General features: G+C 38.0%; 2 protein-coding genes across 3 annotated transcripts; both read right to left on the reverse strand.

Moving 5' to 3' along the window:
* LOC140541802 (aldehyde dehydrogenase, mitochondrial-like) lies at window positions 1–10,838 on the reverse strand. The gene is made up of 13 exons (XM_072664593.1): window positions 10,602–10,838; window positions 10,112–10,216; window positions 9,465–9,605; window positions 8,422–8,501; window positions 6,776–6,887; window positions 5,566–5,694; window positions 4,339–4,452; window positions 3,866–3,968; window positions 3,494–3,678; window positions 1,564–1,728; window positions 1,292–1,449; window positions 695–809; window positions 1–490 (listed from the first exon to the last, which is right to left on the reverse strand). The coding sequence occupies exons 1-13, from the start codon at window positions 10,716–10,718 to the stop codon at window positions 458–460; spliced, it is 1,557 nt and encodes a 518-aa protein (XP_072520694.1). The 5' UTR covers window positions 10,719–10,838; the 3' UTR covers window positions 1–457.
* Window positions 10,839–13,132: 2,294 nt separating this feature from the next.
* LOC140542141 (acyl-CoA dehydrogenase family member 10-like) lies at window positions 13,133–26,116 on the reverse strand. 2 transcript variants are annotated; one of them, XM_072664991.1, is made up of 13 exons: window positions 25,878–26,116; window positions 25,003–25,167; window positions 24,557–24,705; window positions 23,910–24,104; window positions 23,494–23,652; window positions 22,342–22,501; window positions 19,034–19,163; window positions 18,824–18,892; window positions 18,502–18,683; window positions 17,599–17,749; window positions 17,004–17,149; window positions 15,219–15,383; window positions 13,133–14,844 (listed from the first exon to the last, which is right to left on the reverse strand). In XM_072664991.1, the coding sequence occupies exons 2-13, from the start codon at window positions 25,154–25,156 to the stop codon at window positions 14,735–14,737; spliced, it is 1,770 nt and encodes a 589-aa protein (XP_072521092.1). In that variant the 5' UTR covers window positions 25,157–25,167; window positions 25,878–26,116; the 3' UTR covers window positions 13,133–14,734. The 2 variants fall into 2 exon arrangements, with proteins under 2 accessions (XP_072521092.1, XP_072521093.1); XM_072664992.1 differs by lacking the exons at window positions 25,003–25,167; window positions 25,878–26,116 and having other exon boundaries at window positions 23,910–24,100; window positions 24,507–24,648.
* Between the last annotated feature and the right edge of the window lie 547 nt (window positions 26,117–26,663).

The raw sequence follows: 26,663 nt of genomic DNA on the forward strand, positions 1-26,663 counted from the left end.
AATGCTTTGAGGCATTTATTGTAGAAAAGCTAGGGTGGAGCAATACAGTTAAACACCAGCGTAAAAAATGTTTGTGATTCAGTGTATCAAAATGGAACAAAAAGAATCATTCAACAGAATGTTTATATATATATATATATATATATATATATATATATATATATATATATATATATATATATATATATATAAATAAATGATCCATAATAGTAAATTATATTTCAAAGTTATTTATTATTTTAGATAATCTTTTTTTTTCAGTTTGAGTGTTTTTAAACAGGAGATTACAAAAATACAGTTTCTCCAAGAACTTCAGACAAGAAACGTATACATCACTAACAAATAATGGGTCATGCAGTTGTGTGCAACACAGAATTAATTAAAATTGCATTGTGCTAACATTGTATGCTTTTCATGCAGAGTTACTGAAGTTTTCTTCAGAAAATGAATGTGCCATTTAGGAATTTTTCTGGGGGATTTTAACCGTTACCTGTAAGGCAAAAACACAGAACACCGTATGCTCAGATTAGTTTTTAATTGATAAATTATACATACATTATATGAGTATGTGTATGTTATAAAGAAGCATACAGTGGCATGCAAGCGTTTGGGGATTCCTGGTCAAAATAAAAATAAATAAGTAAATAAAAATAAACGTGCATGCAACTACAAAGAACAAGTAAGTGTTACATACAGTTTTGACTTCGGTGTAGGCTTCCAGGCCATACTCTCCCATTTCACGTCCAGTCCCGGAAGTCTTGTAGCCACCAAAGGGAGCCTGGACTCCAAACACGTTGTAGCAATTAATCCTGTAAATATCCAATAAACAAACAGGAAAACTACAATGAGATACATTCACTGTTGAAATAGCACTAAAGTTCCCCACCAATTATAGAACGTGTCTACCATGTTCCTTGTTTTTATTGTTACTCTGATATATATATATATATATATATATATATATATATATATATATATATATATATATATATATATATATATATTTATTTATTTAACACTGTTCCCACTGTCCAGAGACGTTCACAATTCATCCAACAACAAAAAGAACCCTTGGGGGCTTTTCAATGGCAGGACAGAAAATATGCCTTTACACAGAAATCTCTCAGGTCACATGTTAATCCATTTGGTCAATGTGGACATGTACATGTCCCAACCACTCATAAAATCACATTAAAAAAACAAACAAACAAACAAAAAAAAAACAGGCTTTTCTTCTTCTATCTTAGAGCACAGCTGGGAGACAAGTGTTATTGGCCTTCTGCTGACATACCAGACCGTTCCAGCACGTAGACTGCTAGAGACATAGTGTGCCTTGTTGAGATCAGTGGTGAAGACAGCCGCAGCCAGTCCATATTGGGTGTCATTCGCTCTCTCAATAACCTCTTCTATAGACTTAAACTTTAGAATCTGCATTACGGGCCCAAAGATCTGAAAAACACAAAATTGCAGTGTTTCACTAAATGTGAACTTCCAATTTAAACATAATTGACCCCATTTTACTTTTGTCAAAAAAAAAGCAGTGTTTATTAGCTTAAAATGTACCTCTTCACGGGCAATTTTCATGTCATCCTGAACATTTCCAAATATCGTAGGTTGGATGAAATAACCACGGTCTGCTGCCGCACCACCTCCAAACATAAGCTTAGCTCCTTCCTTTTTCCCACTGCTGATGTAACCCAGAATCTTTTGGAACTGCTCATCATCAACCTTCAGTCAAGAAATCAAAATCTTTTTAAATGAAACATAACTGAAGGAATAGTGTGGCCCAGATGCAGATCAGCCAGGACAGTGTGGTATCTGGCGTGGTAGATGCTAGGCTAACACTGCTAACAAAGAGCAAAATCTCTTTTCTGTAATTACATACATCTATTGAAAAGCAAAGTAAACATTTTATATAAGGGATTTTCTGAAATTTGGGAAACAGCATGGATAGATCATTTTAATTGGAACTACATTATCAAACTTTCAAACTTGAACATAGAGGGTGTGTTCAAAAGAAAATTAAAAGAAAATTTTGAAAACAACTATGCAGGTATCACTTTTGTTTGTTAGCATAGCTAAGGTTTCATAAGTGTAAGACACATTGCATCTTAATTAAGATAAAGCTAATGCTAAGCACATTATACTTTGTATGTAGGAAACAATGAAAACTAGGTGTAGTCCAGTATTTTATTACCATTTGGCAGGATCAATTACATGAGCAGGGAGAGAGGGGGGAATAAATAAATATATAAATAAGGGAGTTTAAAACAAGTCTTCACCAGTCACTTTCATCAGTGAATGCCAGACTAAATGTATTAAAGGGGGGGGGGGCTGAGCTAGAAAGAAAAAGAGTTCAATCCCACCTCATTCTCAACTAATCCCTAACATACTTGATGAAGCATCATCATTCCAAAGAACTAGGCCTAGTGATTATGCCAAGTTCACACAAGTGGCCAATCATGTGACAGGTGTAAGGAGAGAGATCTAAAACCATGGGAAAAACTTTCAATTCAGCTTTCTGTCTGTCTAGCAACAGTCATAAGTGGGCTTTCAGTCAGCCAGTGTTCTGGGGTGGCACAGAATGTTATCCTGCAAACTAAACTAATGTTAAGCAGCTTGTCTGGTTCAGAGAAGTTTGCAGCTGTTGTCAGACAGATGGTTTAATGTTATTCAGTGATTTACAATTGTGCATGTTACTCACTTAGTCAGTCACTGTGAGCAAAACTTCCACACTGTGGGACTAATGAAGGACTATCTTATGTTTTAAAGTAATGCGGGATGAAATGGTATGAAAACCTTATACTTGTGCAGTACAAGCTACTACCTCCCTACACCTGTTAAATGCAGTGCCGCTTGCATGTCAATAGCTGCTTCATTATCAAGAAATATAATGGGTAGTTTATGGGCCAAAGTGGGCACTTGCATGGAATGTGTTCATAAAACCAAACCTGGCGTATTCATGCTTTCCTGGCAGCTTGCATTTAATGTGCAAACAATCAAACATTCTGCCAAAAATGTTTCTTCTTGCTATTGATTATGTGTCTATAGTTTTAATCGCCCGCAGAATCACACTGCTCAATTGTCATAAGGTAAATGTGGTCTTGGTGGTCAAATAATGCAACCACTATTCAGCTCTGAATACATTTTTTCTTTTGTTTGTTTTTATAGACTAAAGTCATCCTACATCCTAAACTATGCAAAACAAATTAATCTGGTTGAGAGGCTTTTTTGGGCATGTATTTACAGAGAAAAGTGACTATTCCGGAGTACAATTCCAGCACTTCTAAGCAGTGTAAACTCTGCATTACACTTTGGGTTCTAGAGAAGGACACTTCAGATGTCAAACATATCCTGGCTAATAAACTCTATCTGGGGCAAGCGATAAGTCGTGTTGACTAATTGTTCACCAAACTATAGCTAAATGGTAATGCTTTCATCAACATTATATTCACATCAAATGTTTCTATCAAGTTGTGCACCAGGGTTGTACCTGCGGCCCCTGCTCAGTTTGAAGGCTGAAAGGATTTCCCACCACCCTCTTCTTTGCTCTCTCTACACTGCGCTCCACAAACTCATTGTAGATGCTCTCATGCACGTAGGTGCGAGAGCCTGCAGTGCAGCACTGACCCTGGTTAAAGAAGATGGCAAAGTGGGACTGCTCCACAGCTTCTTCCACTGCCAGAGCAAAATAAAAAAGTTCAGTTAATCTTGTTAAAACGCTCACTGACCGTTTTGCCCAATCACCACCCCAAATCACAATTTTAACAACTGTGGCTAAAAGGAAATACATGCACTTTTCCAGACATTATAAAAATACCAGGAGGCATTAAGACTCATAAAAAATAATTCAAGATGTACTCACTGTTTGCATCAGACAAAATAATATTGGGGCTTTTCCCTCCCAGTTCCAGAGTAACTTTCTTCAGGTTACTGGCGCCTGCAGCTTGCTGGATAAGGTGACCTACCTATGGAACAAAAATGCAGGAAAATGTACATTAGCATACGGACAAAGTTACACTTGATTCACACATCCACTCGGCTTGGGTTACATGGCAATCAGATATCAGTGCAAACAGACACATTCACTATGCTTCAGAATTCCATGTTGAGAAAGAGAAATGATCAGTGTGCTAAATAATTTTATTTTATTTCATTTTCCCATTTAATAACAATGACTTATTTCAGGGTATCAAGTGATTGAGCTGTAGGCTTAATTTTCCAGGCATGTAGCACACGGTGCTATGTAGTCATGAAATTCCTATTTGTGAACAAAGAATATTGTCATAATTATGTATTGCACCATCCTAAGTAAATTACAAAAGTCTAAACCCTTGCCTCTGTGGAGCCAGTGAAGGCAATTTTTTCAATGTCCATGTGGGAAGAAATGGCTGCCCCAGCTGTATGACCCATTCCAGAGATGATGTTCACGACACCAGGAGGGAATCCCACCTAAAGGTTTACAAGCAAAGCAGTTATGAAATACGGAAAGCAAAGAAAGATTTTACCTTTGGCTGACGCATGTAATGATACTGTGCAAGTGTATTTTAGTACAAAGACTAAAAGAAGATATACACTATATTGCCAAAAGTATTCGCTCGCTTGCTTTTGCACACATATGAACACATATGTGACATCCCATTCTCATAGGGTTTAATATGATGTCGGGCCACGCTTTGCAGCTAGAACAGTTTCAACTCTTCTGGGAAGGCTTTCCACAAGGTTTAGGAGTGTGTTTATGGGAATTTCTGACCATTCTTCAGAAGTACATTTGTGAGGTCAGACACCTAAGTTGGACGAGAAGGCCTGTCTCACAGTCTCCGCTCCAATTCAGCCTATCTGTCCTATCGGGTTGAGGTCAGGACTTTCTTTGTGCAGTGGTATGCAGTCATGTTGGAACAGGAAGGGCCAACCCCAAACTGTTCCCGCAAAGTTTGGAGCATAAAATTTACCAAAATCTTGGTTCCTTTCACTGGAACCAAGGGGCCAACCCCAACTCCTGAAAAACAACCCCACACCATATTCCCTCCTCCACCAAACTTTACACTTGGCACAACGCAGTCAGACAAGTACCGTTCTCCTGGCAACCGACAAACCCCGACTCGTCCATTGGATTGCCAGATGGAGAATCGTCACTCCAGAAAACACGTCTCCACTGCTCTAGAGCCCAGTAGCGGCATGTTTTACGCCACTGCATCCTACGCTTTGCATTGCGATTGGTGATGTAAGGCTTGGATGCAGCTGCTCGGCCATGGAAACCCATTCCATGAAGCTCTCTACACACTGTTCATGAGCTAATCTTAAGGCCACATTAAGTTTAGAGGTCTGTAGCGATTGACTCTGCAGAAACTTGGCAGTCTGCATGCCTAGGTGCTTGGTTTTATACATCTGGGGTCAAGGAATTGATTGGAACACCTGAATTCAATGACTTGGATGGGTGAGTGAATATTTTGGCAATCTAGTATATATATAGCGCTGTAGAAGAGCTCAAGTGACAGTTTGTCTTTATCCATCTGCATCAAGATGCAGCAATGCAAGCAGGAGTGTGAATTTCATGAAACACACCTCCTTGATTAAACTGGCCACATAGAGTGCAGTGAGAGGCGTCTGTTCTGCTACTTTCATGACTATAGTGTTGCCAGTGGCCAGAGCGGGCCCAAGCTTCCAGGCTTGCATCAGTAGAGGGAAGTTCCACTAACAGAAATAGGGGGGAAAAACAGACAGAAAAAGTAATACATTAAAAATACATCATATGTTCATCAAAATGCAAACATCTGAAACACTGCTCAGGATGCTCCCAGCATACAACATGTTCATTTGCATTTTACAGTCTTTTGAAATATCAGCACTGCAAAAACCTATATTACAATAATGATTAACAAAGTCACCTCAAGTTCCCCAAAATCTTTGTTGTACACTGAATACACTTGGGTTTGAGATAAAAGATGACCATGAGACAAGAGATCAAAACACAGCTCTCATTACCCAATGTTCACACCTAGTTGCGTTAAACTACTACACACAACTTTGGGGGGGAGCAAAGTATGGGAACAGATAGTCCTTAAGCATAGACACATTCTGAAGAGATTTGGGTAAATGGTTGAAAAGAAGATGGCCAAGTCGGAGTCCAAATGCTGTGGCACGACCTGAAGAGGGCAACGGTCCAGAATATTAGATTCAAGAGAGTTCTGGCTGCACTATGGATGTTTATTCAATATGACAAAAAGGCATGAACAAAACAACTATGTGTAGTAGGAGTTTGTCTAGAATTGTTAACAATCCACCTTGTATAATAACATCTTGTCCTGCTCTACACACAAATTGAACACTAATAAAGGGAGAGTAATGCAAATTATCACTAGCAAAGAGAGGAACAACAAACTTTTTTTACATAAGCTGGCTTTTTCCTCAGCACAAGACTCTGGAGTTTAACTCGTTCTCTTGATTTATTTCTTTTTTTTTTTAATTCTTTTTTTTTTAGTTTCTCTGGTCTGTTTACTCATTACTTTCTTATATTTTTCTCTAGCTTCATGTCCATGACCTTTTCCACTTGCGTTTCAACAGCTTCCTTCCTTCCCACGGTCACGCCCACGTCCCCCCCCCCACCAAACACACACCCCACCCACCCACCTACCCACCCCTTAGCTAAATGTTGTAACATTATACACTCCTCAGTTAACCAGACTGTTCAAATGACAGATAATAATTATTAATAAATAAAAGAGCCAAGCTAGAAGAGAACGACGCTGACGAATGTATTTTTGGGAACACTTACAGGAATAATCTGGCCACACACTCCAATGGGCTCATGCCGGGTGTAACAGAAGTAATCACCATCAATAGGAATGGTTTTGCCCTCCCATTTGTCTGCCCAGCCAGCGTAGTATCTGCAAAACACCATGGCCACACACACACACACACACACACACACACACACACACACACACACACACACACACACACACACACACACACACACACACACACACACACACACTACTGAAGCAGAGTACCTCTGGTCACCTACATCCTGATGAAAGTAGTGGTTTCTTGTGAAGACAAGCCAGATTCTCTTCTGATACAGGGACTTGCAAAAGACTTAATACTGCCTACTACAGAATGTTCTCGATTTCAAGTAACATACATAGTACATAGAGGTGCATGTGAGTAAGCATGCCTATATGCAGGTCTTGGCTACACATTAGAAGTGCTCTGTCTGGGAGCTTCAAGATTCAGTTCATTTTTCTATAGCTTAATTACTTACTGATTAGTAGTAAACAGGATTGGGAGGGTTACTTTAAAAACAAGAGTCATATTTATTTATATATTTTTCAAAACGTCATGACAAACAGCAACAACTGCAGCATCTTAGAAACGAGTTTGCTCACTCGATTAGAAATATGGTAGGATGCTTGTATTCGCCCTTTTTAAAAATGTAACTAATCCAATTACCTACCCTTTTACTGTAACTGATAACGATTACTGATTTTGTATCCTGATTACATAATGCTGTTACATGCATCACATTACTACCCAACCATGATGGTGGAACTACTACACAGTATTGCTGTTTATATAATATATTTATTTATTTATTTATCTAATATGGTTTTCTTTTTGCTGTTGTTTGAACTGAAATATGATGTTAATGTGATCTAACATATCCACTGAGTGCTCAATAAGATGCTACACTTCTTCTGGAGGATGCCTTGCTTGCGGCCACATTAGTGTTACCTTGGCAAGACGATGTACACAAGAGATAACCACAGATCATGTAACCAGATTTGTGTCCTAGTAGACCATACTATATTTAGTCTTCTCTAGGTCCTCAGAGTCAAAATGCTTTATAATAAATAATATAAAGATTTATAATAAATAAGCAGGAGTATTTTGGTATTGAGCATCTGAAATATGACATTTTTATAAACTGATATTTTTTGGAAATTCATGTAATCAGTTGATTTTGAACACTTTTGAGACTCAAAACCGTGTTCGGCCTTGTCTGCCTGCATGTGTGCCAGTGTGAGAGGGCCCCTGCTTGCCCCTCCTTCCTGCACTGCTTTTGAGTAAACAGTGAGTGAGAGACTGGAGGCATAGTCGAGGACAGTTGCTGCTTAGCTAGGGTCTTGCTGTTTGCTATGATGTGTCTTGTGTCAATAGATAACTCTGATCCTGAGTTATGAAGCCTAGAATACTGGCGGAATACTGCTGGGATCTGATTCAGTGTATGGATCAGTCTTGTGGATCTGCCTTATTTTCTAAGACCCGATTAGGCTAATTTTATTAGTATCAAGAAAAACAAAACAATGTCCCATTCAAGCATCAGATCGGTGCATCCCTAATTACAACACAAACAAACACACAGGTTTGCCATTCAAATGTGATCCTATATTTACTTTATAAACTGACAGCAGGGCTCACCTCAAGCATTTGACCACCATGGGCACATCAACTGAGTATGCCACAGCATATGGCTTTCCATTGTCCAGAGTCTCCAGCTCCTGTCAAACAAAATGCTTAATGAAAATAAAATGAAACCAAATTGAAAGCACAAACTTCGGCTTTGTTTGGATAGAGATGTGGACAGGAAGCAGACAACAGTGTTTTGTTACATAACAGAGACCTGTCACTGTGATTAAAGAGAGTGGCCAAGCCTGTAAAGAGAGCCACATTCTTCTTTTTTGCAATGTAAGAAACGTCTTAATCCAAATCATTTTGAAATTGTACTGTCAAGTTTGGTATTGTAGACTTTTACAATGTCATAATCATTCAGGCTTTGTATTTTATCCTATTTCAATACTTCAACAAATATTACCTTTGGGTACCATTTGGTTAATAGGAGTTGTCGGCAAACATGACTTGCAGAATCACAAATGGCCAGACTGTAGAGCACTTTACCCTCCAGATAGTGTTAAATACTAATACCAAATAACACAAGGCAATAAAATATTGTGATGTGATGACTGGACAATTCAATTAATTCATGTAACAGGTGTTAAAGCAAGTTGGACGTTAGAGTCATGAAGTCATAACGGTACAACTGTGTAAATACTAGGGATGCCCCGATCAAATACTAGGATTGGATATCGGTCTTGATACTACAAAATTAGCTGGATCAGGTATCAGATAATTAGTCTGATCCACAGGACTGATCCATTCACATAACCAGATTCTCGCGTCGCCAGTATTCTAGCAGATCAGAGAATCAGAGTATCCTAAAGAAATCATACACGTATCACAGCAAACAGCAAGACTCCCTCTAAATCTAAATAGCATTCACAATGTTTGTGAAAACATTTCTGCAAAAATCACAACTATTTTTAAATGCATCACAATTGTCACACAAACAACATCTGTATTGCAGCCTATCAAGGTGCTAGTCTCTGAACAGGTGCTGCCCTAAAACTGAACCTTGCTTTGTGCACATTGCCTCCTCCCTACTCTGAAAACTAGCAATCACTCACAGCCAAGTAGGCAGCGTCTCTCTCAACGGCATCCGCCAGACGGTTCAGGAGCAGTCCACGCTGCGATGCGTCCATTCGTCGCCATGGTGACCCTAGCCTGAAGGCATCCTTGGCAGCCTTCACTGCTTTATCCACGTCCGCCTGAGCAGAAGAGCAAACAGACTGAGAAGTAAGACAGTGTCAAAACATCCTCAAGGTTTTTTTCTAGTGCCAGTCAAAGGTTTATGTTACTTCTTAGTAAAGACTAACACTATTCTAATACTGGGTACATTTTGCACCTAAAAGGTTTGAGTGCTGTTGTCTCTTCAAGATTAATAGCAATATAAAAAAGGCTTCTATGTAATTTGTTATACCACTGCAAACTAACAAATAAAAACAGGGAGGCAGAATGACATTGGAATAATACAATATAAATTGATACTACGAAAAAAAAAAAAAAATGATCAGCTGTAACATCAGACAGATGTTACGACTAATGCTTCAAACTCATATTTAATAATAAGAGCAGAATGTTTAGGTGATGTTGGGTTGCTGTGCTAAAATAAAATAATCTTAATTTATGATTACAAATGTTTGTGGAGGGAAGCTTCTGCCCTCTTGGCAAATTTAACACACACACATACAAACACATACACACATCTACCTACCTTATCTCCCTCTGCAACCTCGCAGATGACCTCCCCAGTAGCTGGATTGATGGTAGTGAAGGTTTTCTTGCTCAATGCATCGTGCCACTCATTGTTAATGAAGAGCTACGAGAAAGAAAGTCCAACACAGTTGAACAGTTTGCTTCTTCCAGACTGTTATATTTCTGTACTGGAAGACTCCCAGCTTTCATTCTCTGCAAAGAACTCCTAACAAGACATAATCTGATCTGCAGTAAACAACTCCGCAAATGTTAGCTAGCTCGCATAATCCCATGCCTGGCCAAGAAAGCCAAACACACAGCTAGCTTTAATATTTCACACTAACAACCTGAATTTAGTGTAGTAACATGGAGTAAAACAGCGCTGACCATACGGCGAGACAAAGTACACACAAGAAATGCTGAGTTTAAACTTTGTGACCCCACACGAAATATATGCGAACTCGGACAGTGCAGGAGTGGGAAACTGTCCAACTTAGCAAATTAGATACCTTGTTGTAGTGAACCTCGGGCTGAGGGTTCGGTGCAGGGATAGCTGCGGCCGAATAACGGCAGACTGAGAGGCGATGAAGGTGTGGGAAGGCTCGGTTTAGCACGGTGCGGAGCATGGTGGATTCACACAACAGGTCCCTCTGGAGTCAGCAACTGTAGAGACGGAGAAACCTTCACACTCTTATATGACAGTGCTGAAGCCTGGGATTTGGCCGGAGCGAAGCTGTCCGCCCCTTTGGAATGGCGGAAAGACGCTGAAATCAGTATTGCGCATGTGCAGAGATACGAACTCAAAACGCTTGAATGTAGTGTGCTTGTTTAGAGAGATATAAACATTAAATGTTCATATAAATGCTCAGAATGAATAAGTAAGTCGCTGCAACATAAGCTGCCAACACTAACGTCAAGCTTACATTTAAAGGAAAACTGAAACTTCTTTTTCAAATCAAAGATCAAAGACTTAAATGTAGTTTTAATGTTGTGAAGATTTTTAAAAGCACCATGCGCTCTTTAGTCCATAAAGTCCATAAATGGAAGCTCAGCTGCAAAAGTACATTTCCTAAAGAACCTAGGTAATTCTTATGTGGCTTCTAGGACCTTGACCATGGTTGCCAGGCGGTTGCTATGGTTGTCTAGGTGGTTTCTTTGCTGTTCCAAGTGGCGCCCAAAGTAGGCTGTTGCTATGGTGTCCCAGGTGGTTGCTGTGCAATTGCATGGCAATTGCTTTCATGTTCCAGTGGTTTGGTTTGCTCTGGTTTTGCTAAGCAGTTGCTGTAATATCTCAGGTAGGATGTTGCAAGCCGGTTGCTTTGAGATTCACAATCACTAATTTACTGTTTTTGTGTAGAACTGTTCAAATGCATCCACCTAGTAGCAGTTTAGCCCCTCTCATTGCTGTGTTGTGTTTCGGACTGATCTGCATTTTTGAACAAGGCACAATACAGAGCAGCCAAAGAGGCTGTTTACAGTATTAACTCTGACCAGACAGGAAAAAAAACAGATGGAGGGAGAAACTATAACTGCTCTAAGGTAAATGTTCTGGGGCATCATCAGGAATCCGCTAGGAATCTAAAAGCTGTGTCCCAAAGGAAGGCTCGCAGCAGTAAGCTGTGGTGTGTTGGTACAACCTGCCGCCTACACTCAAGAGAACACAGTTCGAACAGCACTCCCAAACATTAATCAAATCAGTTTTAGATATATATTTCTGAGATACAAGTGAGAGGTCCCACCCTTAAAATACATTAACATTTATTTTTATTGGCATAATAACAAAGACACTGATTGATATTGAGGTACAAATGGAGGTTGCAAAATGCTCACATACAATTGGATTGGATGAACTGTTCTGGAACATAAACCTATACAAACTTTATAAAAGAACATAATGAGGGTATAATATAGATGTAGGACAAGGGCCCTTTAAAGCAGCGAGCAGATATTGACCTAGATAATTGCACTACACTACAATCTCAGAAGAAAACGTGTGTAGGCTTTACATTTTTTTTTTTACTTCAGTGCCTACTGTGCACCCTGTGTAAGTGTGTAAGCCAGTAGGTACACAGATGCATTTTGTGTAAATAGTCATAAGCTATCTTTTGGAAAGAAAGTTACTAGTCGTTCTGCCACTAGCCTATCAACAATCACAGATGACAACTCAGCAAGCAAGCTGCTCTGAAGTAGAAGGAGGAAGTAATCTGATATGCCACCGTCCCTGCTTATCTCGTTGATCGTGACAAAGCAGATCCACAAACACAAAAATGAAAACCTACACATGTTTACTCAATGACCCATCAAAATACTGAGGATTATTCAGCATGCCTGAACGGTGAATAATTAAAAAGCATGGCCGTTTTACAGTTTTATTGCCCTGATCACTTGCTGTTGAGAGACTGATTGGGCTGTAGTGCAGCAGCAGTGAACTTCAGACTGTCAAACAAAACCTGCACAACGGAACAAGAGCGGACACGCTGGCTGAGTGCCGCTGGTTACATAATGACGAATAAGCTGTGTGTGTGTGTGTGTGTGTGTGTGTGTGTGTGTATGTGCTAGCAAATGACACATTTCAATCGAATATTTTATGCATATGTATACTAATAATACTGTACAATTAACAGACCCGTTCTTCTTAAAATTGCATTAAATAACACTTGTTGTATACATCAAGTCAATGTAATGAATTATTACAAATAATTTATTTTAGAGCACAGAACATTGTTCAGTATGTATCTTACCATTAAATAGGCTGTCTAATACAAAATACAATCCAATACAAAAATATTGTATACTGATCCACATCTAAAAAATAGTTGGTTATGTCTCTAATTTTTATCAACATACTAATTTTGCTTTTAGTTTAACACCTGCATTATTTAAAATCCCTGTATTGTGGCTTTTTTGAAATGCAAACATTGTTTAGGTTTAAAGAATGTCCTGAATCCTTTTTTCTTTATTTATTTATATACATTTATTATAGCTGTAGCTATTAAAACTTATGGCTAACATAATAAATGATAACCTTGTACAATTAAAACATGATATATTTCTTTATTTTAAACAAGATTGTTTTGAGTCTTTTACAGATTCAGAATAACAAAAAAGGAAAAGGTTGCAAAAGTACATAAGTACCACAGCATAGTAGCCTTTGAATTCTTTTCATTTTTTCATCCTCAGTTCCAGCTTTGTTTACATGGTGTATCAGAATTTGCTGGTATTTAATTGAATCAGTTTTAACTATGAGCTAACTATAGGTCTAACTATGTTATATTAAATGTTAAAGTTAGCTGTTGATTTGAACTACAGGGGCTCCTAAATGGCGCAGCTATCTAAGTGCTGGAAATTCAGTTCTGGGATCAGCTTGATTCTCAGTGATGAATGCCAAAGAGAACAATCCTTCAGATAGGTTGGCTATCTCCCTCACCATGACTCAGCATTATACTAGCCAAAACAGTTTATAAATTAGGATTATAAATTGAACCATATCTAACATTTGGTCATTTGAAATTCTACAGAAAATGGTTCTATTAAAACATTCATTTCCAGTATGTATTCATTTCCAATCTGTATCTGGTGTATATATTTGTATTATGAATCATGTATGACATTTTAACAGCCTTAAAAATAAAGGGCAAAATGTGTATGAATAATCCTCTTTTAATACTTCTAATCCAACAGGCCTCATCAAACGATTACAAACGATACAAACAACTTGAGCTAAATGAGCCCTATTGATACAAGTCTGACTGTCTTCCTTCAGCTTTACAGCAAATCAAATAGCAAGGTTATGGAAAAACAAATCTGTATGGAGAGGAGCCACAAGTATTCAATTTCCAACTGTATGTGCACGTTATGCACATAAAGATGTTGTAGTGCTTATGACTGCATCTGATAACAACTACTATATATATGTGTGTGTGTGTTTATTATAGCTTTAGCTATTAAAGCTAACATAATAAATGATAACCTTGTACAATTAAACATGATATATTTCTTCAACATTTTAAACAAGATTGTTTTGAGTCTTTTACAGATTCAGAATAACAAAAAGGGTAAGGGCCCCAAAACAAATTTCTGGCCACCAGCTTGATCCTCAGTGATAAGAGCCGAAGAGAACAATCCCTCAGAGAGGTTGGCCATCTTCATCACCATGACTCCGCATTATACTAGCCAATGCAGGATCATAAATTAAACCTTATCTAACATTTGGTCATTTGGAATTCTATTACAGAAAATGGTTCTATTAAAACATTCATTTCCAGTATTTTACATTTATTTTGTTGGCTCTGTATCTCATGTATATATTTGCATTATGAATCATGTATGACGTTTTAACAGCCTTAAAAACAAAAGGGCAAAATGTGTATGTATAATCCTACTTTAATACTTCTAATTCAACAGGCCTCATCATTACAAATAATATTTGTGTGTGTGTGTGTGTGTGCACACCTGCTTCTTCGTGAGTAGGTCTTACTTTTGTCTGTAATTATTACTGGACTTTTGTCCACAAAGTGAAGCCATATCATATCACATTACATATCACACAGTTCCCTGATCTGATTCTAAGTGCACATCAGGACAAGAATTAAGCTTCTTGGTGAGAAGTCTGCATGTTCAGCTGTGAACGGACAGTTTTTCTTTAAAAGCCTGCTGCCCTGGGCATAGCATTGAAGATACGAAAGCCCTCCTTTGTAGCGAAGTCCCATGCCACTTCTGCCATATCTTCTATGTGTCTTGTACCTGCAGTGCCTGGACAATTAGAAATTTAAATGTTAGCCATAATCTTAAAAACTATTTAAATGATATGAAATGACAAATCCTATGTCCTATTAATTCTGCTTTTATGTGATTTTCTAAATTAAAAATAAGTAAGTTGTAAGTTGTTTACCATGTTTCAAAAGTTTGGGAGTACTTTGCCTTCTTGTATAGTTCAAATTTAATTTAGTTATAGTTGAAATTTAATTAGAATTTCTTTAATTAGAAATTATAATCATCCTGTTACATGGAACTGTTTTTGCTGCAAAGATGCAACAGTAAGCCAGACATTTGCAAGATGTGGGAGCCTGAACAACCTTTACATTGAGGTCAAGTTCTTTAGACCTTTAAAAGGTTTGTTCAATTACCTTTGAGGAAGTTTGTATTATGATTCTGCAGGATAACAGCCTGGTGGAAAAAGCAGAAGGCCATGAAGAACTGCCAGTTGGGAATGCTCTTGAGTCCCATTGCTTTGCTGTACAGCTCAAACATTTCCTCTGCACTGGGAATGCCCACTGAAGCATGCTTGTTCTCTACGAAGGCACAACAAAAAGTCAACAACTTGCCTTGTGCAAGGTCAGCACCAACATTAAAAACACATTTCAAAAGTTTCCTTTAATTGTAAGATGATCAGTAAGTCATTACATTGACCATTTGACCCATAGTTTTAACTAGTGTGGAGCAATATTGGTAAAATCCAACATCACCATTCTTTTTGCATATATAATGGTATCAGATGTTATCAAAATGTTTCATGGTCATAACATTTTTTGTCTGCTGTTTATGTGACATCATTATCTTCACCAAGAATTACTGACAAGAAGATACTCATTCAAAAAAGACACAATAATTTTCTTACCCAACTGTTCACAAAACAGACTTTATAATCAAACCTTAATTAGGCACAGCCTTTGGTGGTATCAGAATTTGTAGTATATATTTTGTTTGATAAACTGAGAATGTTTAAATGTTGAAAGACGTAAATGCAGTTTATACTCTACTAGTCGAATAGTAACTCAGTACAACAGTAGCTGTGAGAAGCGGGTTTACAGTCAAAATAAAAATCTGACTGGATTTCATTCTCATTATATGTATTTAAGCTGTACCTGGAACAAAAACATTAGTAACATCTTCCACTAGCTGGGAAGTACAAATGACTGGAGAGTAAAAATCATCATATATTCTGTCATTTCACTTACATTTTTGTTAAAAAGTAATTAGAAAGGTTCATTAGAAAGACCAGCTGAAAAAAGCCAAAAAAGGTCAACAGTGGTTTTCTATAGAGCTTCCTTCACACAGACTTTGGCTCCATCTGATCTAAGTGATCACTGCCTACAGAGGTCTTTGATTCGCTGAATGGGCTGTGCTGCATTTGGGTTGGAGCTGTAGGTGACTCTTTAGGGGGCGGGTTGAAGACCACTGATTTAAGTAGTTCATTGATGTTACACAGTAAGGCATAATCACAGCACAGGATATGACTGTCTGCCAGTCATGCTAATGCTAACCTCAATCATTTAAAAAGTGCTTTGTACTCAGTGATCATCGCTGTTTAGTACTAGTTAAGTCTATAGCAAACACTAGTGGTGTAATTAATCACAAAACTCAGGGTTCGGATCAGATTCAGATTATTTTTTTTGGCAAGCAAAATAAGAAAAAAAAAAAAGAGGCATATTTTGTGTTACTGGTTCATTTTTATTAGTGACTTGTATGCCATTGCTAAATTTGCAACCAAATGTGCAACTAGAGTCTTTCTCAGACTAAGCTTGTCTCAGACCACCTTCATTGAGCTTACAGTGCTGCCCTAAGGACCTAAAGCAAAGCGGATATTTCCTCTGGATACCCCGTTTGTCTGGTAAGTGGAATGTTTCAACAGTAAAAATCTAAGTTCGACTACAACTCAGCTTCTCCATGTAATGAACAGAAAGTATCCTTCAGACGGTCTAGCACGATAAAGCAGTATAGTGTTTAAAAAGTTACATATAACATGGCTAGCACAGATTAATCAATCAACAAATTAGGTGATTATAATCATTTTCTTTCCCTACTCTGTTTATAGCCAGTTCATTTCACACCATAATTAAGGAATACACTTAATAACCTTTGACCTAATGCTTAATGCATCAATGGTTTGGCTGGACTGGACCTGCTCTTACCTGGTTGTGCAGAAGTGATAGAAGGTAAGTATCGGGGCATACAAGAGGAAGCCACATCCACAAGCGGGTCTCCTAAAGTGGAAAGGCCCCAGCCCAACACTGCCGTCACCTCTGGCTTCTCTGAGTCAAACACCAGGTGGTTCAGTCTGCAAAGGAAATCCAGTTAAAATGCAAAGTCAGATGATCAGTTTGGACACACATGAATGAATTAATGAATTTTGATCTTAATGGTTTTTGCTTCAATTCTTGAGATTTGTTTTTAAGGCAAAAATTAATAGTGAAGTGCATGAGTACATTTATTAAATTTGTGAAAATAAGGCAAATGATTTGTGAGTTTATTTAAACTTGAGCGATACTGAGGCTGCTAACATTACAGTGATGCAGGGTGCATGAAAGCCTCTGTTTTTGCTTAGTGTGACTGATTCACTAAGTCATTGTGCAATTCAGTGGGCCCATGTGAATTAAGTACCTTTTCACTCTGAAATGCCTGGTTGGTTGTTCAAATGGGATGATCATAAATGATCATTTTAATGTTTGAAGCCTTTGATAATTTAGTTTGTACCCTTAAAACGAGTACTGCAAATGTGTCTCCAACCTGAAGCTTCCATGCAGCAGTGTGGTTCTCTGCTGCTTAGGGAGATGTGACAGGAGCCACTCTATCAGTCTATTCATGGCTGGAATGGGCTGAGACTCATGAGACTTATACTGCTGCACCAACATCTTCACTTGAGATTCCATAAAGTTCACTGAAATACAAGCCATTCAACAATTTCACTTTCAAACAATGTTTAGTTTTTTTTGTATAGTTTACAAACTTCACTGTCACATCTGTCATATCGTCGCACATGCAGGGAATATTAGATAAAGATTAGATAAAGGTTGCAGATTCATGAACACAGGGAATTGTAGTAAACTGAGATGCTGGAGCATCTGCTTCCATGCAATCACTCAGATTTGTGGACGGTGGAGCAGATGGATGCTAGTGTTTCAGGGTGCTCCTGTGGCTCTGCTACCCTTTGGCTCTCACCTATCAATTAGCCTGTAATAGTCAGACCTGCCGGAGTTGTCAGCCTCTCTCTGTCTCTTTACCTTCTCTGAGTAAATGGCCGCCCGCTCATTTGGCCCAATCTGTTAGAAGACTGACTGCTGGGGTCCCCTCTACTGGCGTCAGACCAGCTGCCACCCACTAGTCCAACCACCAAGGTCCCCCATCACTTGCGCCACGTGTTTGGTCTTGTTAAAATCTACATGAACTCTTAACCACCTGCCACTACTAATATTACCACTATTAACCATCATTACTCTTACCATTACTACTGTGACTACATTTAGTTATACTACACCATCATTATTATGGACTTATGGTAATGGGTAAAGTACAACATTACATGTTGGGAAAAGTAAGTAATAGTTTGAAAAGGATAATGATTTACTTTTTGATTAAATAAATAAAAATAATTCCCTTATTTTTCAATTTACATCTTCAATAACATTCTACCTGGTTTTCCAAGGTCCTGTAGGCCTGTGGCTCTGAGGTCCACTCGATGTATCTGACACAGTGTTTGAATCATAGCCTCATACACACATTTCTTCCCATTAGCATCCAGTTCAGGTAGAGAGGGGTCATTAAACACTCGTCCTGGGGAGTAAGATCTCAGGTAAAACGGGGTGTCCATGACACTGGCAAAAAAGAAAGTAATGAAAATTGAATGCAAATCATATTTCAAAGCTCTTAAAAGACAAGAACTAAAACATGATTTACACATATTCAAGTCAACTTTTACTGGATAAAGCTAGTTCTGATATGAACATACTCCTACCTGGGCACTTCGCACTGAGCAATAATATGCGGTACAGGAACTCCAACTTTTTTAAGTGTCTTGAGAAGACTGCAGAAAAAAAAACATTAATACTCACAAACACACATGAATTCAACCCTCTCAGTCACCTTATTGGCAACAATGATCTATGTTAAATATGAATGAACGACCTTATTATGAATAAAACAACTCTTAGGAAATAGGGCAAACCTGCACTCATTCCTCAGACCTTCAGTATCGGATTTCTTTTTTAGCACAATCTGGTGCCCTGAGGAGGTACAGCTGAGGAGGTATGTGGAATCTGAGTGACTATGGCTGAATTGTCGGACTGTAACTGGTTCTGAAATGAAATAAGCAGAATACCAAGAAAAACAGATTTCAATATTATAAAAAATACATTTGAATTTAGAGTATTAAGTATGACAGATTCTTTTAAAAAGATAAATACATAAAAATAGTGTAATTTAAAATAGATGTTTCCCTCTTTTTGTGTGCGCCCATTTTAGATTGGAGGTTTAATAAAAGGAATTGGATTCCACACTTTTAGAAGCATAGTAAAAGAAAACAGAAGGGATTTGCAAAAGTCCAGAATCTGCAAATCCAAGATAACATGTTGGAATACTAACAGACAGACATTTTGTGAAGTGCACTGGTTCTTGTCCATTTAGAGCTTTAAAAACACGTGTAAGGTCTTTCAAATTTATCCTGAGATATGTGATGTGTCTAGTCAAAGCCATTTTATTTTATAAATGAATTATAAATCCATTAAAATTCAATCAGTCAAAATATTTGAAGAAAAGATACATAATGTATGTAATAATTACACTAAGATAAGGTTATCTGGATATTTTTATAATGTTGTTAAAGGGTAGAGATCTGGTCATTATGATGATCTGGTGATCATTATGTACCATGCCCCTAGAAGGTTCCTACATAAATTAAAGGTAAAGGTAAAGGTAAAGGTGCACGTATTTGTCACTGTACAGTGTACAGCGAAATGTGTCCTCCGCATTTAACCCATCTGGTAGTGAACACACACTCACACACACACGTGTTAGGGGCAGTGAGTACAGACACACACCCAGAGCGGTGGGCAGCCCGGGGAGCAGAGAGGGTAAAGGGCCTTGCTCAAGGGCCCAACAGTGGCAGCTTGCCGAGCCCGGGAATCGAACCCACAACCCTGTTATCAATATCCCAGCGCTCTAACCGCTGAGCCACCACTGCCCATTTTAAATTAGAACTTGACAAAGTCCTACAATTAGATAAAGAGAATTAAATTAAACAAGTGATGCACAACCAGTATAGGAATTAAGAGTATGTGCAGAGAATTATAATTAAATGATCAAACCTTGATGGTGTGTGCAATAATTTCACCAAATTTGATGCTAAGATTTCTACACCCAGTAACGAATCTTGTAACCTGAGAGTTATCCAGTTACAAGCTTACCAGGCTGGAAAAGTAAAAAAAAAAAACATTTATAAAAAGTTAGCCTACACTAATTGAGAAGCAGATTATGTATAAATGGAGGAAATTCAGCAATTATGTTACTCTCCCAAGGACTAGCTGTTACCCCAAGGCTGCAGTACATACTAGGGGATATTATGGAAAGTTCAAAAGAACTTGCCATCAGGCAAACACTGAACGAGAATGGTGTGTGTTGCAGGATAGCAAGGAGGAAGACTTTCCTCTACAATGAGAATACTGCTGCCTGTCTGAAGTGTGCTTAAGATCAAATTAATAACCCAGAAGCCTACTGGAATAACTTTCTATGCACAGAATAATCCAAAATAGAAACTTTTTGGTCCAAAAGAAAAAAGTTATGCTTACCAAAAACACAAACACAGCATTTAAACATATAGTAAGAACCTTATCTCAACTGTTAAGCATAGGGGTGGCAGGATCATGTTTTAGGGCTGCTCCCTTGGTTCAGAATTGCTTGCCATTAGATGAAATTCACAGGAGAACAAGTTATCTATTAATGAACTGAAGCTTATCCATAAGTGGATCATTCAGCAAGGCAACAACAAGTAAATATACCAGGGAATGGGTAAAGCAGGATAAAATTTTTGGAATGGGCAGATTCAAATCTAGTTCTTAATCAATATAAATGTTGTGGAATGACCTAAAAATAACAGTTTATGTAAGGCCAACCACCAACTTCACTGTTGAAGAAGTTTTGTAAAGAGGAATGGGTAAAAAAAAATGGACTGGATTGATCACCATTTACCAGAATTTTTCACCATTTACCAGTTACTAAAAACAAAGGTTCACATCCAAATTTCCACAAACATTTCTAAAACCCTTCTAATGAATGACACCCATTCTAGTGAATGCATTCAGCAAATGCACACACAGCTTGTCTAATCCCTGTAAATAAGTATTGCCTATTGAATAGAAGAAAAGAAGACTCTTTGGAGCAGTAAAAACATAAACCTATTGGCACAATAGGATACCAGGCATGGGCTAGAGGGGTATAAAGCCCCCAGCATTTAGCTCAGGTCTGCAAACTCCAATTCACATTTACATTTTAATAATGTTCAAACTGGTGATATACAACTACTATATTTCATTGTGTAGTTACTGGCGATGTACAACCACTGTTTTACATTAAGTTGTGTAGTAGCTCATGCAAAGCAGTCTCAACACACACACACATACTTGATAATTTAATGAGAAGTCATGTCTGATTGCGAGGAGGAGAGTCATGGCCAACCATGGTCCCTTCTCTAATGCAAAGGCTCAAGTTTGTAGCCGCCAATATCTCTATAAAATGGGTTTTCCCACGGCCTCTCAATGGAGCTCAGCCATGGGGACAGAGCATGCATCACCCGGAATACCGATCCGACTGGGCACCTGCCAGAGCTGAAAGGGGTCCAACTTGTGTATTTGCTTTGCTTTCCTGTACATCATTGCTGTGCCCTAACACCCTTTTTGATAAGTGCTGTATATCTTTTATACCTTTTTATTCCATTGCTATTAATAAACAACAGTAACTGCAAACCAAGTGTGCCCATATTTTAAACAGCCCTTAACTTGAGGCTTGGACTGATTAGGACTCTTCTTAAGCACCTTCGTTCTGGGTGCTCTTTGTAAAGTCACGGTTATACTACAAATTTCTGGTGTGGCTCTTGGTCTGGATTATGGATTTGCCTGTGTTGTACATGCCTACTCATTTCTTGACGTCTGCCTGGCCTAATGTTGAGTATTGCTATTGCCCTAATAAAGTCTCTCTGCACATGCAGCCTACCTCAACCCATTTGTTACAAAATGATATTACCTACTGCTTATTACACTTTTCCCATGAGCCTCTTATATTGCCTACTTTTGCTGCTATTATGACGATTCTGATTTGCAAAACAATCAATCAAGTTGTAAAACCATTTTGCAATGAACCCTGACCAGACATGAGTTTAACTAATGTATGAATACATCAAAGATGTAATGAATAATAATAATGAATATACACAAAAAGGGACAGCATGTTCGACACTTAGTTTCATAATAAACTGTAGTGTACCTGTGTGAGGAAGCTGAACAGCCTTGCTGAGATACTGGGTTATCTGGTCCATAGGAAACTGTTCGGTTGGTCTCACAGAGCGGGATCCTGGAACAAAGCCAGATAAGGGCACCTTCAGAACCTGCTCCAGCTCCTTGACAGCCAATGCAGGATCTCGGACCTAAAGACAATTACATTCATTACATTTATGGGTCTGTTTTAGTTTTCAACTACTCCGAACACTAATTTGACTCTCTTTAGACAGTAGTGTCATGGTACAAATGGTGCAAATCTGTAAACACAAGCACATTAATAAGCACAGTTGGCCTTCAGTCACAGTAATGAAACAGTTAACACTCTGTGGTGATTGACACACAAACAAGTTCAGGCATTCACACACAGGTCCAATGAGAAAACTACAGTCATCAAACCTTGATTATGGTGTGACTGTGAGAAACACTGACCAAAGACTGAGCTTCGCTGATATTTAGAATGATCAGAGACAAAAACAATTTACATGACACTACAGCTGTTATTTGCTATTGTATATTTCAGAATGCACTGTTGCAGCTATGAATACAAAAATATTCTATTCTACAACATCAGCCACTTCAGAAATGTTTTGGTTTCTAAAATATATTGTCTCATTGTGTAATTAACTACATTTCTTTCTATAGGAGCTGTTTTAGGTACGTTTTCCCTCAATAAATAAAAAAATGTGCATATCTTCAAATTAAAAATGTTGATGTAGTTTCATTTGTATGTGCAGTGTAAACTGTTACTTATTACAATTGATATGATGTGTATTAATAACCATGTGTTCAGTTTATTGTACCACTATACGTTAACAACAAGTGTGAGAGAACTTATGAACTTGGTTTGGCCACATGGTGGTGCTGAACAGATACGTATCAGATTCTGACCACTGTCATCAGATATGGATGGGGCTGGTTAATTTTTGGCTTTGTAAGTCAGTCAAACTTAGTCTGACTTTGGTAAAATTAAAACCCGTACTACTCATCCTGTACTGTGTGAAGAATAATAATTTACTACTGAAATAACTAATAATTGCACAACAACAAAACATTGCAACGACTACTGTTAATCACCCAAGCATCTTGTATTTAACCAACACTTGAAACTACAATGAAACTGTGTTTTTACAGAACTCACCGTGATACCATGCATTCCTAAGTGCACTGCAGCCTCAACGTTTTGACCCAGATCATCCAGAAACACGGCTTCATGAGGGGAGACCCCTAGTCTGTTAACACACAGTTGATAGATCCTGGGATCCGGCTTACATAAGCCCACCTTGCAGGACTCCACAATCTAATGTTGAGATAGAGAGACAAAAAACAGTATAATCAAGAAACTGTTGCGCTCTGATTGCAAATGGAAGACTGTATCCTATCAAATGTGATGCCACATTATGGTGATTTTCAAAAACAATGTCACTATAGCTGAGGTTATTAGTTAGTTTTAACTTATGCTGTTGTTTCCTTGAATGGTGCAACAGTGGGCACAGTGTCTAAGTCAGCGCGTGTTAATTTCATGGCCAAGGGACAAAATGAGGCTAAATCATTTACCACATCAAACAGGGAGCGGTCCAGAGGCATGTAAGTCTTTCCTCCAGGAAGCAGAAAGTTGTTGCTAAGTACAGCGGTCTTGAAACCCTCCGCACGGGCACACTGCACAGCTTCCACCATAATTGTGAGAGGCTGTGTCATGAAGTCACTGGTTAAAGCGGAGTGGAAAGCACCAATATTGACATCGAAGCCTGCCTGAAACAACAATATGGGAGATGTGATCTGTGACCACTGATGCAGTTTCAAATGACTCAACATTAAAAAATAAAGATAAAGGTAGAAATGGCATTTTGGTATTGGTGGGCATAGGTATTGTGCAAATGTTGGATTTGAGGTTTTTATAAGCAGACAGCAAACAGTATTCCGATCTTCATCATTTTAATATTGGCATTTTGCCCATTAAGTATAAATATAGGTTTTATTACAATAGCAATCATATAAATACATACTCTGCTTGTTTCCCAGAATGCACTTTTTATCAAATCTGCATTCAAATGGAGCCTATAGATAAATAAGGATTTTGACTGTATGCCGTACCAAGATACTAAATGGAAGATCACTCTATTATTCCAACGTTATTGACATGGAAAACCTTACTCATAATAGGCCTTTCTTTCAATAATCTCAATTTTCTGCTGACAACATACGATTCTACTGCAGTCCCGGCTGAAGGCTTGCACAAACTCTTTTGGTCCCAGTTCCCCTCTCATGTACTTCTTCCAGGTGTTCCCACTGCCCCCTGTTCTTATAGCCTGGCCTATAGTGCCATGCGGAACACCATTCTTATCTTCCCACTCTGTCAGAGAAAAAGATATTCCTAATTAGTGTAGAAACAGTAAACACAATTGTCAATAATGGATCACATTGAATTGAAAAATAATATTATGCATAGCTAAATAAGATTACATGAAAGGGAAGAAAACAGCAGTAAATCAATATTAAGGCTGACAAGACAGCTGATATGTTCAGGATATGGCAGTGATTCACTAAATCACATAACAACTCTGTGCTGAAGCTGTCTGTTGCCTATTTGATGCAGGCTTATGGAACTGTTTGACAGCATGAAACATAGAAAGCACATTGTGCATAGTACCTGTTGCTATAGGGAGAGGTGATGGTATCAGCACTCCAAACATATCAAATATTATAGCCTTATGGGTAGATGCCCAAGCCACACTCATATATGGATGTAGGAGTCTCTTCACGCTAAGCAAGCGCAAAGCCTTCCCTGAGAGCTGCGCCATCATTACAGCACTACCTGGAATATTAACAGCAAAAAGACACACATTCTCTTAATGACAAGGGCTTTAACTACTGAACTATTATCATAATACATGTTCTATTACCTACAAAAAAGTTCTTAAGGAAACTTAAAATAATTTATTATAAATAAAGAAATGTATAAATAGTTATAAATAAAACTGAACTGAATTAATTGTTGTTGACAGACATAGATTTTTGCACATTAACAATTTCCACTACCTACTCTCTCTAGCAAAAGAACTGAACATACAACCCATACAAAGAACATTTCACATGTTCAAATACGTTCATAATTGTCTAAAGTATGTTTATGCTATTGCAGTTATTATTGCAGTTATACAAATGTTAAATTACTGACGCGTTTGCACAGTATTGCATCTTAGAACACTTAAAAATTTTTTAGAGTGAATTTAAGAAGAATTAAAGATTAAATAACGGAAAGATGAATTAATCAATGGTTATAAATATTAATATTGGGAAACGGATTGTCACTGGAAACGGAATTTATCGTTGTAATATTAAATTAAAGGTTGAATAATCTTATAATGTTGCATCACATTTTGAACTTGTGTTTCATTATTTAGGTTCAGTACGACGACAACTGGAATTTCTTCCCCACATTTTAGCGTTATATATAGTGTGCCAGCCGAGATCTGGTGTAATACTACACGATGTAGCTGCATGACACATCGTGCTCATACTTACAGTTATCGAGCAGTGATCTCGAACAGAGCACGTTTGGGAGCTAACGCTACTACCTAAACCTCTCAAACCCCGAGTTTAGCGTGTTGTTTGCGCGCCACCAAGTCGCTAACCTGCCTCATTCACATCTTGTACATAATCGGTTCACTAATTTTATGCCAGGAAATTCGCAATTATTATTATTACGAAAAAGTCGATTTTCAGGTTAACTTTGCTGCCATCGAAAGCAGGACACACACACGTGATGATATTATTATATGACGTAATGATTACTTGTCAAAATAAAAGTAACATTAAAACGACGTCATTTTCAAAACAATATGTAAGGGGTCGTTGTCGATGTTTTAGCAATATATTTCGTAAAAAATAATAATGATATAAGTTCTGTGTAAAGGGCCATTTAATTGTGCAATATTAGAAAACATGCAATAATTCCCTCGCATGTTATAAATTGGTGGTATGGCTTTGCTAGAAGTGACCATATAGGGTCTACAGCTGACATTAATCTTTGATTCCACTAATCTTTAATGATGTAATTCTGCCTAACTTTCTTTTTAAGCGCATTAATGCATGTGAAATATGCTATAAATTACATTGCAAAATTAGGCTTAATAAAAAAGCAAATTAATCACGAGTTAGTTATTCTCTTCTTTAAATTAACACAGAACGTCCCCCCTTTATAGGCCTACAAAAATAAAAGCATGTATTTATTATTTATTGCTTAAAATGTCCTCCTGGTGACACAGTGTGCTTTGTCAGTCCCTGAGCGTACTCATGAAGTTATGAAGG

Source organism: Salminus brasiliensis, chromosome 20, assembly GCF_030463535.1.
Source record: "Salminus brasiliensis chromosome 20, fSalBra1.hap2, whole genome shotgun sequence".
NCBI lineage: Eukaryota > Metazoa > Chordata > Actinopteri > Characiformes > Bryconidae > Salminus > Salminus brasiliensis.

Bases quoted from the DNA above. Each gene is read 5' to 3' on its own strand.
- LOC140541802 (XM_072664593.1), bottom strand. From the start codon at position 10,718: ATGCTCCGCACCGTGCTAAACCGAGCCTTCCCACACCTTCATCGCCTC. The intron at 10,217-10,601 runs GTATCTAATTTG...TCTTTCTCGTAG, and splicing joins CCGAGGTTCACTACAACAAG to CTCTTCATTAACAATGAGTG. The intron at 1,450-1,563 runs GTACATTTTAAG...TGTGTTTTTCAG, and splicing joins TGAAAATTGCCCGTGAAGAG to ATCTTTGGGCCCGTAATGCA.
- LOC140542141 (XM_072664991.1), bottom strand. From the start codon at position 25,156: ATGATGGCGCAGCTCTCAGGGAAGGCTTTGCGCTTGCTTAGCGTGAAG. The intron at 19,164-22,341 runs GTACACTACAGT...ATTTCATTTCAG, and splicing joins TGTTCAGCTTCCTCACACAG to AACCAGTTACAGTCCGACAA. The intron at 15,384-17,003 runs GTAAGAGCAGGT...GTGCCTTCGTAG, and splicing joins TATCACTTCTGCACAACCAG to AGAACAAGCATGCTTCAGTG.